This window comes from Schistocerca cancellata, chromosome 5 (genome assembly GCF_023864275.1).
Source record: "Schistocerca cancellata isolate TAMUIC-IGC-003103 chromosome 5, iqSchCanc2.1, whole genome shotgun sequence".
NCBI classification, from domain to species: domain Eukaryota; kingdom Metazoa; phylum Arthropoda; class Insecta; order Orthoptera; family Acrididae; genus Schistocerca; species Schistocerca cancellata.
Window position 1 is genome coordinate 778,031,394 of NC_064630.1, and position 12,873 is coordinate 778,044,266.

At 47.0% G+C, this 12,873-nt stretch overlaps 1 protein-coding gene across 1 annotated transcript; it reads right to left on the reverse strand.

Moving 5' to 3' along the window:
* Positions 1-2,129: 2,129 nt before the first annotated feature.
* LOC126188802 (ankyrin repeat domain-containing protein 65-like) lies at positions 2,130-2,639 on the reverse strand. The gene has a single exon (XM_049930415.1). It carries the CDS (start codon positions 2,637-2,639, stop codon positions 2,130-2,132), a length of 510 nt encoding a protein of 169 aa, XP_049786372.1.
* Between the last annotated feature and the right edge of the window lie 10,234 nt (positions 2,640-12,873).

Sequence of the window (12,873 nt, forward strand, 5' to 3'; positions counted from 1 at the left end):
CAACTGCTGCTCAGATTGCTGTTGCAAACACAGTACAGTACTCCACAAGCCATATGCCTAACAGGATGGTCTTCCCACGTGGCCGTCCGGAGCCTGGTCTTCTTGCGACCGTATCCAAATGTCGTCTGGAGTGGCTCCATTCCTGCCGCGTATTTGCACAAAGTAGCAGAAGGAACATCCAGCTTCTCGTACCCCTTACATAACCTCGTTGAAACTCAGTGAGCTGTTGATAACGGCGTGTTTGTCGCCTTTAAGGCATTCTTGGCTAACATCAACCCAACATGTCCCGTCTCAAAGGCAACTAACGCTCACGACCATTACAGCGTGTATTTAAAGCGGACACGATCGGCATCCTCACTCTTATGCGACTGGCGCGAAATTTGAAGAGAGATCTTTCAAAATACAGAAACACGCGTACCAACTATTGTGCATGTCCACAACTCCCGCTTTGAGCTGAGATTTTTTTCCGGCAGTATGTATTCACAACATATGAATCCATTTGATTATTTACTCCTTTTGGTTATAATTAATAAATTTTGTATATATTCTCCCTTGCATCATCTTTTGGCTTGTGTTACCTGCTTCTTTTTTTCAATTAAATCGGAAACATTTTATATTGTTACATATGTTTTTGTGTACGTCATATTTTCATGATAGATTGTTGTTTGCAGGGCCAGTTACATTCCTTTTCATGTCAGTGGTAATTGTGATTTCTGTAAAATGATTGAACCATTTGGCTTCTTCATAGTTTATGTCCGATTCTTCTACTTTATTCATTAATTTCTAGGCAAAAATCCTCTCTTTAGCTGTTGAGATAAAGATGCTAGGGACTGTCCTGCCTCTGTTTTTTCCTAGAAGCCTGAAGTGCTGAAATGGGTCAGTTGGAGCAGTTTCATAACCTTGCATTTATGACATGTCTTGTGTGTTTGTGCTGCCGACTTTGCCACAACTTACTTTGTCAAGTTAATAATCAGCTGCTGGATGAGACACGTGTTAATTTCTTCATTTATTTCGCCTGTGTGTCCTCTCCATCAACTTTGCTGTTACAAAGAGCCATGAATGGAGGAGGGGGAAGGGAGGGAGGGAGGGAGGGATGAAGGGTGTGCTTGCGAGCGTGCGCGTTGGTGTATATCAAATATTTTCGTGGGTGGTGAGAGGTAGCTAATGTAGCGAGTAGCCCTTGCCAGCTTAACTTTTTCAGGAAGCATGGCAGACATCAAAAACTAATGGGCAAGTCCAAAGATAAATCGTAAGTCTGAAAGTTGTTTTGTTGTGGAATGGTTCATCTAATTTAGCAGGCTCTCTCTCCTCTTCTACCCCCCTCCCTCCTCCTCGCCTGATTTCCTTACGTGTTCGAAAGCGGAAGTGTTTCGGGCTAGTGTCATGTACGTCTCACTTGCGGTGAATCAGTCAGTGAAAAGACAAGTTCTCTTGAGCTATCTTGTTCGGTTGTGGGTTCAGGTATCTCAGTGTGATAGTGTAACTCGTGGATGTACTGGACCCATTCTATGTCCGCTTGGTTATATGAAGAACTCAGCTGTAAACAATTGTGAGGACAATATGGGAGATCACAAACACTAAAATCATTCGTATGCCTTTATTTGAGCCCGACACATTTGCATGCAGCTTGGTACAGGTATCTGCACGACTTAATGAATTCAGTCTAACAGATTCACAGATGTAGATACAAGGTAAGTATTCTAATACAAACTTTTAGTAATTTAAAATGATAGATGGGAGGAAAGTTAAAACATTTTGCAAGTTGTTCTGGCAGATTTCTCCAATAGAACAGGAACTTCGTTATCACATGTGTATTAAATTTGTCTCCTCGTCTGTTTTAAAGTACTCGTGGAATCACTAGCAATTTTGAGTTTTCTTTTCCATGAAAAATAAAACAAATGGTGCATGGTGGGAGGAATAGACAGCCGACCAATTGTTTAAGCAGAGCTCCTGAGGATGCATTCCGGAAGGTGCTTGTCCTTTGACAAGAAGAAACGAGTCCTTTGTCCCTTGCTACTTTTAACATGCTGGCACCAATCTTCTAGCTTGTCACCTGCACCAAATGTTCCTTCCCTGGCAGCGCATGTCTGTCGCTCCACTCCTGTGAGATCGGCACGACGCAGCCCGCACTACTCCGCGTGGTGCACCGGCTCCTCCTCGGCCGAGTAGCAGCGCAGGACGTCCACGACGGCGTCCGCCTTGTAGTAGACCGCGCACGCCAGTGGGGTCCAGCCCAGGAAGTCCCTGACGTCGGTGTCGGCGCCGTGCTGCAGCAGGTTGAGCGCGATGGCGGCGTGGCCGCGCGTCGCAGCCAGGTGCAGCGCCGTCTTGCCGAAGCTGTCGGCGCGCTGGCGGAAGCCGTCGTGGCCGAGCACGGCGGCCACCGTCTCCTCGTCGTCGCTGAGCAGCGCCAGCATGAGCGCGTCGCGGCCCTTGTTGTCGGGCGCCCACGCCGAGCCGCCCTCCTCCAGCAGGCGCTTCAGCAGCCGCGGCAGGCCGGCGCGCGCCGCCCAGTGCAGCGCCGTCATGCCCACGCGGTCGGCGGCCCGCTTGTGGCGGCTCGGCGCGTCCAGCAGCAGGGTGGCCGTCGCCTCGTTACGGGCCTGCAGCGCCCGCAGCAGCGGCGTCATGCCCGCCATGTCTTGGTGCCACCTGCACCTCGGGATGGGTGACAGATTACTACTAATCACAATTACATAGGTCATAGCTTATAGATATACATATACACTCCTGGAAATTGAAATAAGAACACCGTGAATTCATTGTCCCAGGAAGGGGAAACTTTATTGACACATTCCTGAGGTCAGATACATCACATGATCACACTGACAGAACCACGGGCACATAGACACAGGCAACAGAGCATGCACAATGTCGGCACTAGTACAGTGTATATCCACCATTCGCAGCAATGCAGGCTGCTATTCTCCCATGGAGACGATCGTAGAGATGCTGGATGTAGTCCTGTGGAACGGCTTGCCATGCCATTTCCACCTGGCGCCTCAGTTGGACCGGCGTTCGTGCTGGACGTGCAGACCGCGTGAGACGACGCTTCATCCAGTCCCAAACATGCTCAATGGGGGACAGATCCGGAGATCTTGCTGGCCAGGGTAGTTGACCTACACCTTCTAGAGCACGTTGGGTGGCACGGGATACATGCGGACGTGCATTGTCCTGTTGGAACAGCAAGTTCCCTTGCCGGTCTAGGAATGATAGAACGATGGGTTCGATGACGGTTTGGATGTACCGTGCACTATTCAGTGTCCCCTCGACGATCACCAGTGGTGGACGGCCAGTGTAGGAGATCGCTCCCCACACCATGATGCCGGGTGTTGGCCCTGTGTGCCTCGGTCGTATGCAGTCCTGATTGTGGCGCTCACCTGCACGGCGCCAAACACGCATACGACCATCATTGGCACCAAGGCAGAAGTGACTCTCATCGCTGAAGACGACACGTCTCCATTCGTCCCTCCATTCACGCCTGTCGCGACACCACTGGAGGCGGGATGCACGATGTTGGGGCGTGAGCGGAAGACGGCCTAATGGTGTGCGGGACCATAGCCCAGCTTCATGGAGACGGTTGCGAATGGTCCTCGCCGATACCCCAGGAGCAACAGTGTCCCTAGTTTGCTGGGAAGTGGCGGTGCGGTCCCCTATGGCACTGCGTAAGATCCTACGGTCTTGGCGTGCATCCGTGCGTCGCTGCGGTCCGGTCCCAGGTCGACGGGCACGTGCACCTTCCGCTGACCACTGGCGACAACATCGATGTACTGTGGAGACCTCACGCCCCACGTGTTGAGCAATTCGGCGGTACGTCCACCCGGCCTCCCGCATGCCCACTATACGCTCTCGCTCAAAGTCCGTCAACTGCACATACGGTTCACGTCCACGCTGTCGCGGCATGCTACCAGTGTTAAAGACTGCGATGGAGCTCCGTATGCCACGGCAAACTGGCTGACACTGACGGCGGCGGTGCACAAATGCTGCGCAGCTAGCGCCATTCGACGGCCAACACCGCGATTCCTGGTGTGTCCGCTGTGCCATGCGTGTGATCATTGCTTGTACAGCCCTCTCGCAGTGTCTGGAGCAAGTATGGTGGGTCTGACACACCGGTGTCAATGTGTTCTTTTTTCCATTTCCAGGAGTGTATTTCTCATGTCAATTTTCCATAATCTACACTGATGAGCCAAAGAAGCTGGTTCACCTGCCTAATATTGTGTAGGGCTCCTGCGAGCTCTCAGAACTGCCCCAACACGACGTGGAATGGACTCGACTAGTATCTGAAGTAGTGCTGGAGGGAACTGACACCATGAGTCTTGAATTGGAGTATGAGCAGGTGGAGATCTCATCTGAACAGCAGGTTGCTGGGCATCCCAGATATGCTCAATAATGTTCACATCTGGGAGCTTGCTGGCCAGCAGAAGTGTTTAAACGGCGAAGAGTTTTCTTGGAGCCACTCTGTAGCAATTCTGGATGCATGGGTGTCGCACTGTCCTGCTGCAATTACCCGAGTCTGTCGGAATGCACAGTGGATATAAATGGATGTAAGTGATCAGACAGGACGCTTAAGTACGTGTCACCCATCAAAGTCGTATCTAGACGTACCATGGGTCCCATATCACTCCAACTGCACGCGCCCCACACCATTACAGTACCCCCACCAGCTTGAACAGCCCCTGCTGGAATGCAGGGTCCATGGATTCACGAGGTGGTCTCCATATCCGTACACGTCCATCCACTCGATACAATTTGAAATGAGACTCGTCCAGCCAGGCAACATGTTTCCAGTCATGAACAGTCCAGTGTTGGTGTCACCTGGCCCAGGCGAGACGTAAAACTGTCGTGCAGTCAGCAACGGTACTCCAGGGGGCCTTCGGCTCCAAAGGCCCATATACATGTTTCGTTGAACGTTTCGCACGCTGACACTTGTTGGTGGCCCAGCGTTGAAATCTACAGCAATTTGCGGAAGGGTTGCACTTCTGCCACGTTGAATGATTCTCTTTAGTCGTTGTTGGTCTCGTTCTCGCGCATTCTTCTTCCGGCCTCAGCTATGTCGGAGATTTGAAGTTTTACCAGATTCCCGATATTCACGGTACACACTTCAAGTGGTCGTTTGGGAGAATCCCCACTTCATCGCTACGTCGAAGATGCTGTGCCCCATCGCTAGTGTGCCGACTACAACACCACGTTGAAACTCAAATCCTGATAGCAGCAGTAACCAATCTAACTGTTCCAGACACTTGTTGTCTTATACAGCCATGCCGGCTGCAGTGCCGTATTCTTCCTGTTTACACCATCTCTGTATTTAAATACAGATGCCTATACCAGTTTCTTTGGCACTTCACTTCAGTGTATTATTATACTTATATTATATATATTTCGATTTTTCATTTTTGTTTCAAAGCAGAACGAGTGTCGACCTTCTCCATAGCTCGATTACAGAAACAAGTTTCACTGCCCCCATGTATTCTTCGTGCATGACTGGCCCAAGTTTGAACACTTGACTGTGTTCTCTTTACAGTTGTGCTATCATTGGCAATCATCTTAAAAAGTGTGACGAAATCCTGTGTTGTCTGTCAGTTCAGAAATAGATTACGTAAGAAGTGAGTTCTTATATGAGCATGTTTGAGCTTTCATCAGACCTCGCTAATTCCGCCTCAGTTCACATCATAGCTGCCAATCGGTACGAGGTGCACGAACCTGTGAGTTGTCAGCACTGCATGGAAACAAGAGAATTCCCCTTTCATGTTTGCTCGCCAGTCTTCCAAGACTGAGTTGAAAATTATATAAATCAGCATTGCACAGTTCAACTCTCATGTGAGTTTTGTGCTTGTAAACGTATTCATTGCAATACCTATCCTAAAAAGAACTTTTCTAGCTTTGCTATGAAATGTTAAATAGATATATGTTTCTGCTAAAAATAAGAGGTAGTTATGTACTTCTTAAAAACTGAACCCTCGTCGTCTGTTACAAAAAAGACAAATATAAGCATGGTAGTATCGCTATATTTTTGTAGAACAAAGCTTTTTACCACACAATAATTGTAAGCAAATGTTTTTTTACGTGTAAAATCAAGACATAACAATAGACTCAATCAGTTATTGGAGAAGGAATTCTATACAGTTATTATAGATCTAGAAAACGCTTATGACAGTGTACTACAGCAGCTAATCTGGAACTCTAGAAGACAAATGTCACAAATATATCTTGCTCAGGACACTTATAATGGTGCCAGAATGCCAGTAAGAGATGGTGGAGGGCAATTGATTACATACCACCTAAGGCAACGCTGCATGAAGCGTCACTGTAGAGCCCATATATTTTGAGATTAATCACTAGTATGTTAAAAAAGGTATTGGTCAACAGATTCTTCATTGTACGATGTTTGCAGATGTTATAGCGTCTACAAGCTGGAAACCAGATTGGAAGTATGGAGAACAGTATAAAAATAAAACAGTACACGTGCATTTAAGGACAAGGAGGAGAAACAACACAGCGGCAGGACAACTCTTGACGAGAGTCAATAACTTTGATAATTTAGGATCAATAGTGTCTAGTGATGGCAATTCAGATACAGCAGTAGCCTAGATAGGTTAGATGAACTGTGAAAGAATGCCAGGTGCATGTGCAATAAAAGACTAAACCTAAAAATTACAGGAACTGTGTTTAATCCAGTAGTGAAATATGCAATGCTGTATAGTCCCAAGACATGGGCATCAACTAAGGGACTTTGTAAGATAATTGATATGCCTGGGATCAAAGTGATAAGAAGAATGTGGCATCAACAGAGTCGAAAGTATCAGAAAAGTGAGAGTAACATGCAGTGCTAATGGGTCAGAGTTGTCAAAGAAGAATCAAGATAAAAGACTGGAACAATATGGACACGTCACGAGAAGAAACGACACGTTTGTTAGCAAGATAATGGTAGAAATGGTAGTGGAATGTGACAGAGGAAGAGGAAGATAGAGAAGGAGATGGACTGACCGTATATGTGAGGATACCATGGAATGGATGGAGATGTTTGTATGGATGCAGGACAGCATAGTCCTCAGCGCCCGCATGAAAACATTGTCGGTAAAATACATAAACAAGAAGATAAAACAACACAGAAAACAAAGGTAACAAAAATTAGCGAACTATATGCATAATTGCCCACAAGCACGGAAAGTTCTGTGTCGATATTAAAACATTAACTACAGCAGATGTAAGTGGCATAAGGAGCTGAAAAAACAGAGGAGATGGATGTGGCTGTGGAAGAAAAGAGGAGCAGCCAGCCATTTGACAACACACTCAACCTGTAGCCTAAAAGTTTAGGTCAGAGCCCAGACACATCATAAAACTTTAAAACCTAAAACTGAAATATTTTCATCTGCCCTTGCATCACGTTATAAAATAGACTGTGCTAAAATATTGCGAATAGAGATGTGCACACCACAAGCATTACAAAATGGGGGCTACTCTCGCCGGACTAAAAAACTGTGTGTGCCCAAGTCTAAGACGTGTGAGGGTCACTTCATCCCGCGTGAACAACTGGCTGGAGGAACGCCACAGTCGAATAGTTGACTTCACCAACTGCAGCTTATTGTCTGTCACCGCCAGCCATTCCTCATGCCACAACTGCATCCTCTTCCTGTGTAGTGCAGAAATGACAGCCTTCAAGGGAATAGGATTCTGTGCCACTTCCTGTCCTCTGCAGGCCTCCTTGGCAGCCCTACCACCTTTGGAGCAAGTACAGTAGGTCATATATATCAGCTGTACCAGCTCCTCAGTAGGATACAGATTGTGTAACAAGTGTAAGGCATTAAGGGAATCTGTGCACATGAGAAACCGTTTGCCCTGAACACGACGCATCTACTCCAGCTCTGCTGCTAAAATGGTATAATCGTCAGGAAGGCTAATCCTGGTAACCTGGTCAGGGCACACTAGTGAACAGCCAAGGGAATGCCCTTGTTTGGCGCCATCAGTGTGATCTACTGTGAGGCCACGATGAACATCTAAAATGATATAAAACAAAGATTGGAACGTAAAATCTGCCGTACTATCTTTCTGAAAATTAGTGAAGTCTAAAGTCAGTCTGGGTCTCTGGAAGAGCCAAGGTGGAAATCTGCTCCAACCTCGACATAAAGACTAAGACCAGCAGCAACTGTCTCTACAAGGCAATCCTGTGCACTAATCCCATAGGGTATCGTTTGTTGTTGCTTCTTATGAAAAACCGTGGCCTTGGAAGCCGAGCAAGAATATGGTGTGCAGGTGTAATTGGTGTCAACAGTGTTTTATGCGCCTGTCGCATGATGTGAAATAGTGGTTCACCAGCCTCTGCACAGAACCTGAGTATGGAGGTTGTTCTGAATGAACCAGTGGCCAAACGAATCCTTTCATTTTGTACCACACCCAAGATTTTCAAATAAGAGGGTCTCTCAGACCCATACACTATGCACCTATAATCGAGCCACGATCACACAAAGGCCCTGTAAAACCAGAGCAGACAATTCCTGTCTGCTGCCCATGTATTATGGCTAAGATATTTTAAAATAATTAGCCTTATGTGAGCGTTTCTTCAGGTTCTTAAGATGTGGTAACCATGTAAGCTTAGAGTAAAATACGAGGCTGAGTAACCTCACTGTGTCTTTAAAAGTAAGGTCAGTGTCCCTCATCCTCAACTCAGGAATGTTTGAAATGGAACGAGAATGATTAAAATGATCACACACAGACTTATCGGTAAAAAACTTGAAACCACTCTTCTGCACCCATTCATCCAAACGTCGAAGAGTTAGTTGCAACTGACGTGTTGTCGTTGTGAGGCTTGAAGAAGAGCAAAACACAGAGAAATCACCCACAAACAAAGAACACTGGACAGGACTTTTCACTATGGACTATTAATAGCTATGGCAAAGACAGTCACCCTTAAAACGCAAAGACAGTCACCCTTAAAACGCTACCTTGAGGGACACATTTTTCCTGGTCAAAGCGATCAGACAGGACGTCACCGACTCGGCATCTAAAATATCGTGGAGAGAGGAAGGACTCAATAAAAATGGGAAGACAACCACGAAGACCCCATTCGCGAAGCTGCTCAAGGACAACATGCCTCCAAATGGGATCGTAAGCGTTCCCAATGTCAAAAAATACACCTGGAAGGTGATGCCAGTGCAGGAGGACCTGTTGTATAACCGCCTCCAGTAGGGTCAAGTCATCAAATGTGGAGCGATACCTTCTGAACCCACACTGAAAGCGACTAAGGAGTCGCCTGGATTCTAAGACAAGGCAGTGGTTGACCATCTGCTCCAAGGTCTTTGCCACACAGATAGTGAGGGCAACACTACGGTAACTACTCGAGAATGTACGGTATTTGCCTCACGCCACTAGTTGGGAAAGTGACATGACGTCAAAATGGCATTAAAAAGTGCGAGAAGGATATCTCTGTTCCGCATTGTGAGGTGCCGCAGCATACTGTAATGGATTTTGTAATGACCAGGGGATGTATCACGAGCAGCACACAATGTGGAATCCGGCTCCCACATGGATAATGTGCAGTTGTAATCGTCAGCAGAGGTAGACAGGAAGTCCAAACTACAGCTTTAGCAAACACTCTATGGCGCTGGAAACCTGGATCCTGACTGGCAGTTGCAATAACAGTGACAAAATAGGCCACCATAGTCTGGGCAATGTCCCATGGATTAGTTTGGAGAGCGCTGCTTCCCATTTCAGCAGCCACAGGGCACCTCCCAGCTCTCCCACAAATTCTCCTGATGGTCTCGCATACAACAGAGATATCTGTGGATCGATTAACGGTGTTCAGAAACTGTTGCCACGATCTCATATTGCTCTCTCGAATAATCTGGCGATACTTTGCTCTCGCCACCCGAAAGGTCACAAGATTCTCTGCAGTTGGCTGACACTTGAACCTAAGCAGAGCTGCACGCCTAGTCCTGATTGCAGAGTGACATTCATCACTCCACCAAGGGTCAGGTTGCCTCTTCTGCTGTTCCATGGACTGTGAAATGGATGTTGCAGCTTCGTGGTGGATCAATTCACTAATATGATCCACCTATGCTTCTACATTGGCAAATATTCAAACTGGGCCAACTGACTAGAAAGTGCCCAATCTGCTCTACTGTGCACCCATCGCTGTGGTTTCCATTCGGGTTCAAGCAGGCGAATCCAGATTGGGGAGTGATCACTTATGTGCAAATCATCGACCACCACCGATTGAGCAGTGAGAGTAAGAGCTGGAGAGAAAAGTGAGAGATCAATGGCAGAGAACGACCCATTTGCTGTGCAGAAATGTGTGTTCCATCCCGCATATAGCAAGTATGTGCCTGACGACATGAGAAGCCTCTCAATTGCTCTACCACTGGCGAAGGTACTTGCAGTGAGTGCCCCAAAGCAGATTGTGTTCATTAAAATCACCACAGAGGATGAAAGGGCGGGGGAGCTGTGTAATAAGGTCGGTTAGGGCCTCCTCATTGAGCCCATCATGTGGTGGCAAGTAAAGGTAATAAATTGTCAACAGAGGATGCATGTGAACTGATATGGCAACTGCTTGTAAAGTCCGTGTAAGGGAGAGGTGAGGAGTGACAGTCAGTACTGACGAAAATACCTACACCTCCTCTAGCTCTCTATCCACTCAGTTCATTCTTTTTGTGTAGGTCATAATCTCGTAGCTCAGGGGTGTACGATTGATGGAAATTAGTCTCCTGGAGACACAAACACAGTGGTCTACCCTGAGGTAAGAGAGAGTTCCTGCACATGCACCCTGAACCCCTGCAAGTTCCACAATAGGATGGGAGCCATTTCATCAATGTGTTTTTAATTTACCCCTATCTTTGCACTGCAGAGAAGAAGCACTTGCAGAGCGAGGGGGAATGAAGGAGGTGCCTGGATCCAAGGCATCTAACTCCGTGATGTCCTCCTTGTCAGTCAGACAGGAAAGAATGACATCTGATGGCGCTCGGGACAACTGATCCGAAAATTGTGAACCTTTCCCTTTGTGGACAAGGAGCAAAGTGGGCATTGAGAGGCACTTTGCTTTTCTTGTGCCTTCTGGAGCCTCACTGCAGTACTACAGTTTGTCCTTCCTGGTGCTGCTGTCTGGATTGCTTTGTCCTAGCTATTTTCCTGGGTATGTACATGTGCAAGTACAAAAGCTTGTGGATACATGCACACTAGATGTCGTCTGTATCTAAGTGACCACCTTGGGAATAGGTTTCTGCACCATGGAAGAATATGATGTGGCGAAAAAGAGGGTTTCGTCACCTTATATTCTTTTTTTGGATTTAACCTAGGGGGTCCGCTTGGTCACTTATTTCCTGTATTTTGCGTTCCTCAGCGAATACTCAGGGCAGTCTTGCCTCCAGAAAGGGTGGTTCCCAGAGCAGTTGATGCGTATTTCTGGAGATGGGCAGTCAGTCCCAGCTTCATGAGCGTCTTTTCCGCACTTCCTGTGGATCGCTTCACCTCCACAATTCGTGATTGTATGACCGAAATGCTGGCATTTATATCAGCGCATAGCGTTTGGAATGTAAGGCCGAACATAAGGCAAAGGAATCCTCCTATATGTTCAGGCAGCATCAGACAATTGAATGTGACTATGAAAGTGGTAGTCTTAAGTTCCTCCATTATTCCTTCATGTTCGTTGCTCCACATCGACTATCCCCTGGGAAGCCCATTGTTGCTTCAGTCCCGCTATGTCCATGATATATCAGTACGTGACAACACCTATACTAGAGGTGAGAGAGGTGCACATCTTCTTTTGCTTTCGCCTTTTTCCTACATTTGTAGCAGGGTCAACGTGATTACAATCGGATATGGCATGGTTAGTGTGATGGGTTGGCCAGATGCCGTTCTTGCCACCAATCTCTACCCCTGGGACAGAAGCAGTATACCCCAGCTGTCTGCATCTAGTGTAATTCATGAAATAGTGTGAACGTGTTTCAAATGTCTTCCAGTCGTGTAACTGAGGCGGGACGGCGGAACCAGGTTGGTATTCACCTAGGGAGATGTGGAAAACCGCCTAGAAACCACATCCAGGCTGGCCAGCACACCAACCCTCATCGTTAATCCGCCAGGTGGATTCGATCTGGGACCAGCGCGCCTACCCGAGTCCAGGAAGCAGCGCATTAACGCTCTCTGCTAACCTGGCGAGGTGAGGTGTGCATCTCAACAATCATATATTCACCAAGTTCCTATGATTTCTGAAGAAGTTCCACCTGATTTGACCTGTCAGTTTCGACCAACAATGAGGCATTACACAGTCATTTTATAGATTTTAAGGTCCCAGCTAGGTCTTCCAAACCCTTAAGGATATAGAAAAGGAACAGTTTCTCAAATGTCCCCACCTTCCTCTTTGTTACCAGAAACATCCTTACTCCTGACTCCATGAGCCCTGTTACTGAAGTTCAAAATATTCTTATTACCAGGAGGAGTAGCCCCCCTCGTTCTTTTGGATGAATGGGTGTGGATACTATGAGGCAGTAGACCCTATCCCTAGGAGGCGATGATTTCAAGGGTCCCATATTGTTCCCATGACTAGCTAGGGCAGTAAGAGTCCACTCAGACAGAGCCCCACGTGCATAAGGAAGCCTTATACAACTGACAAGGGAACCTCCCCATTGCACCCCCCTCAGATTTAGTTATAAGTTGGCACAGTGGAAAGGCCTTGAAAAATTGAACACAGATCAATCGAGAAAACAGGAAGAAGTTGTGTGAAACTATGAAAAAAATAAGCAAATTATACAAACTGAGTAATCCATGTGTAAGATAGGCAACATCAAGAATAGTCTAAGTTCAGGAGCGCCGTGGTCCCGTGGTTAGCGTGAGCAACTGCGGAACGAGAGATACTTGGTTCAAGTCTTCCCTCTAGTGAAACGTTTA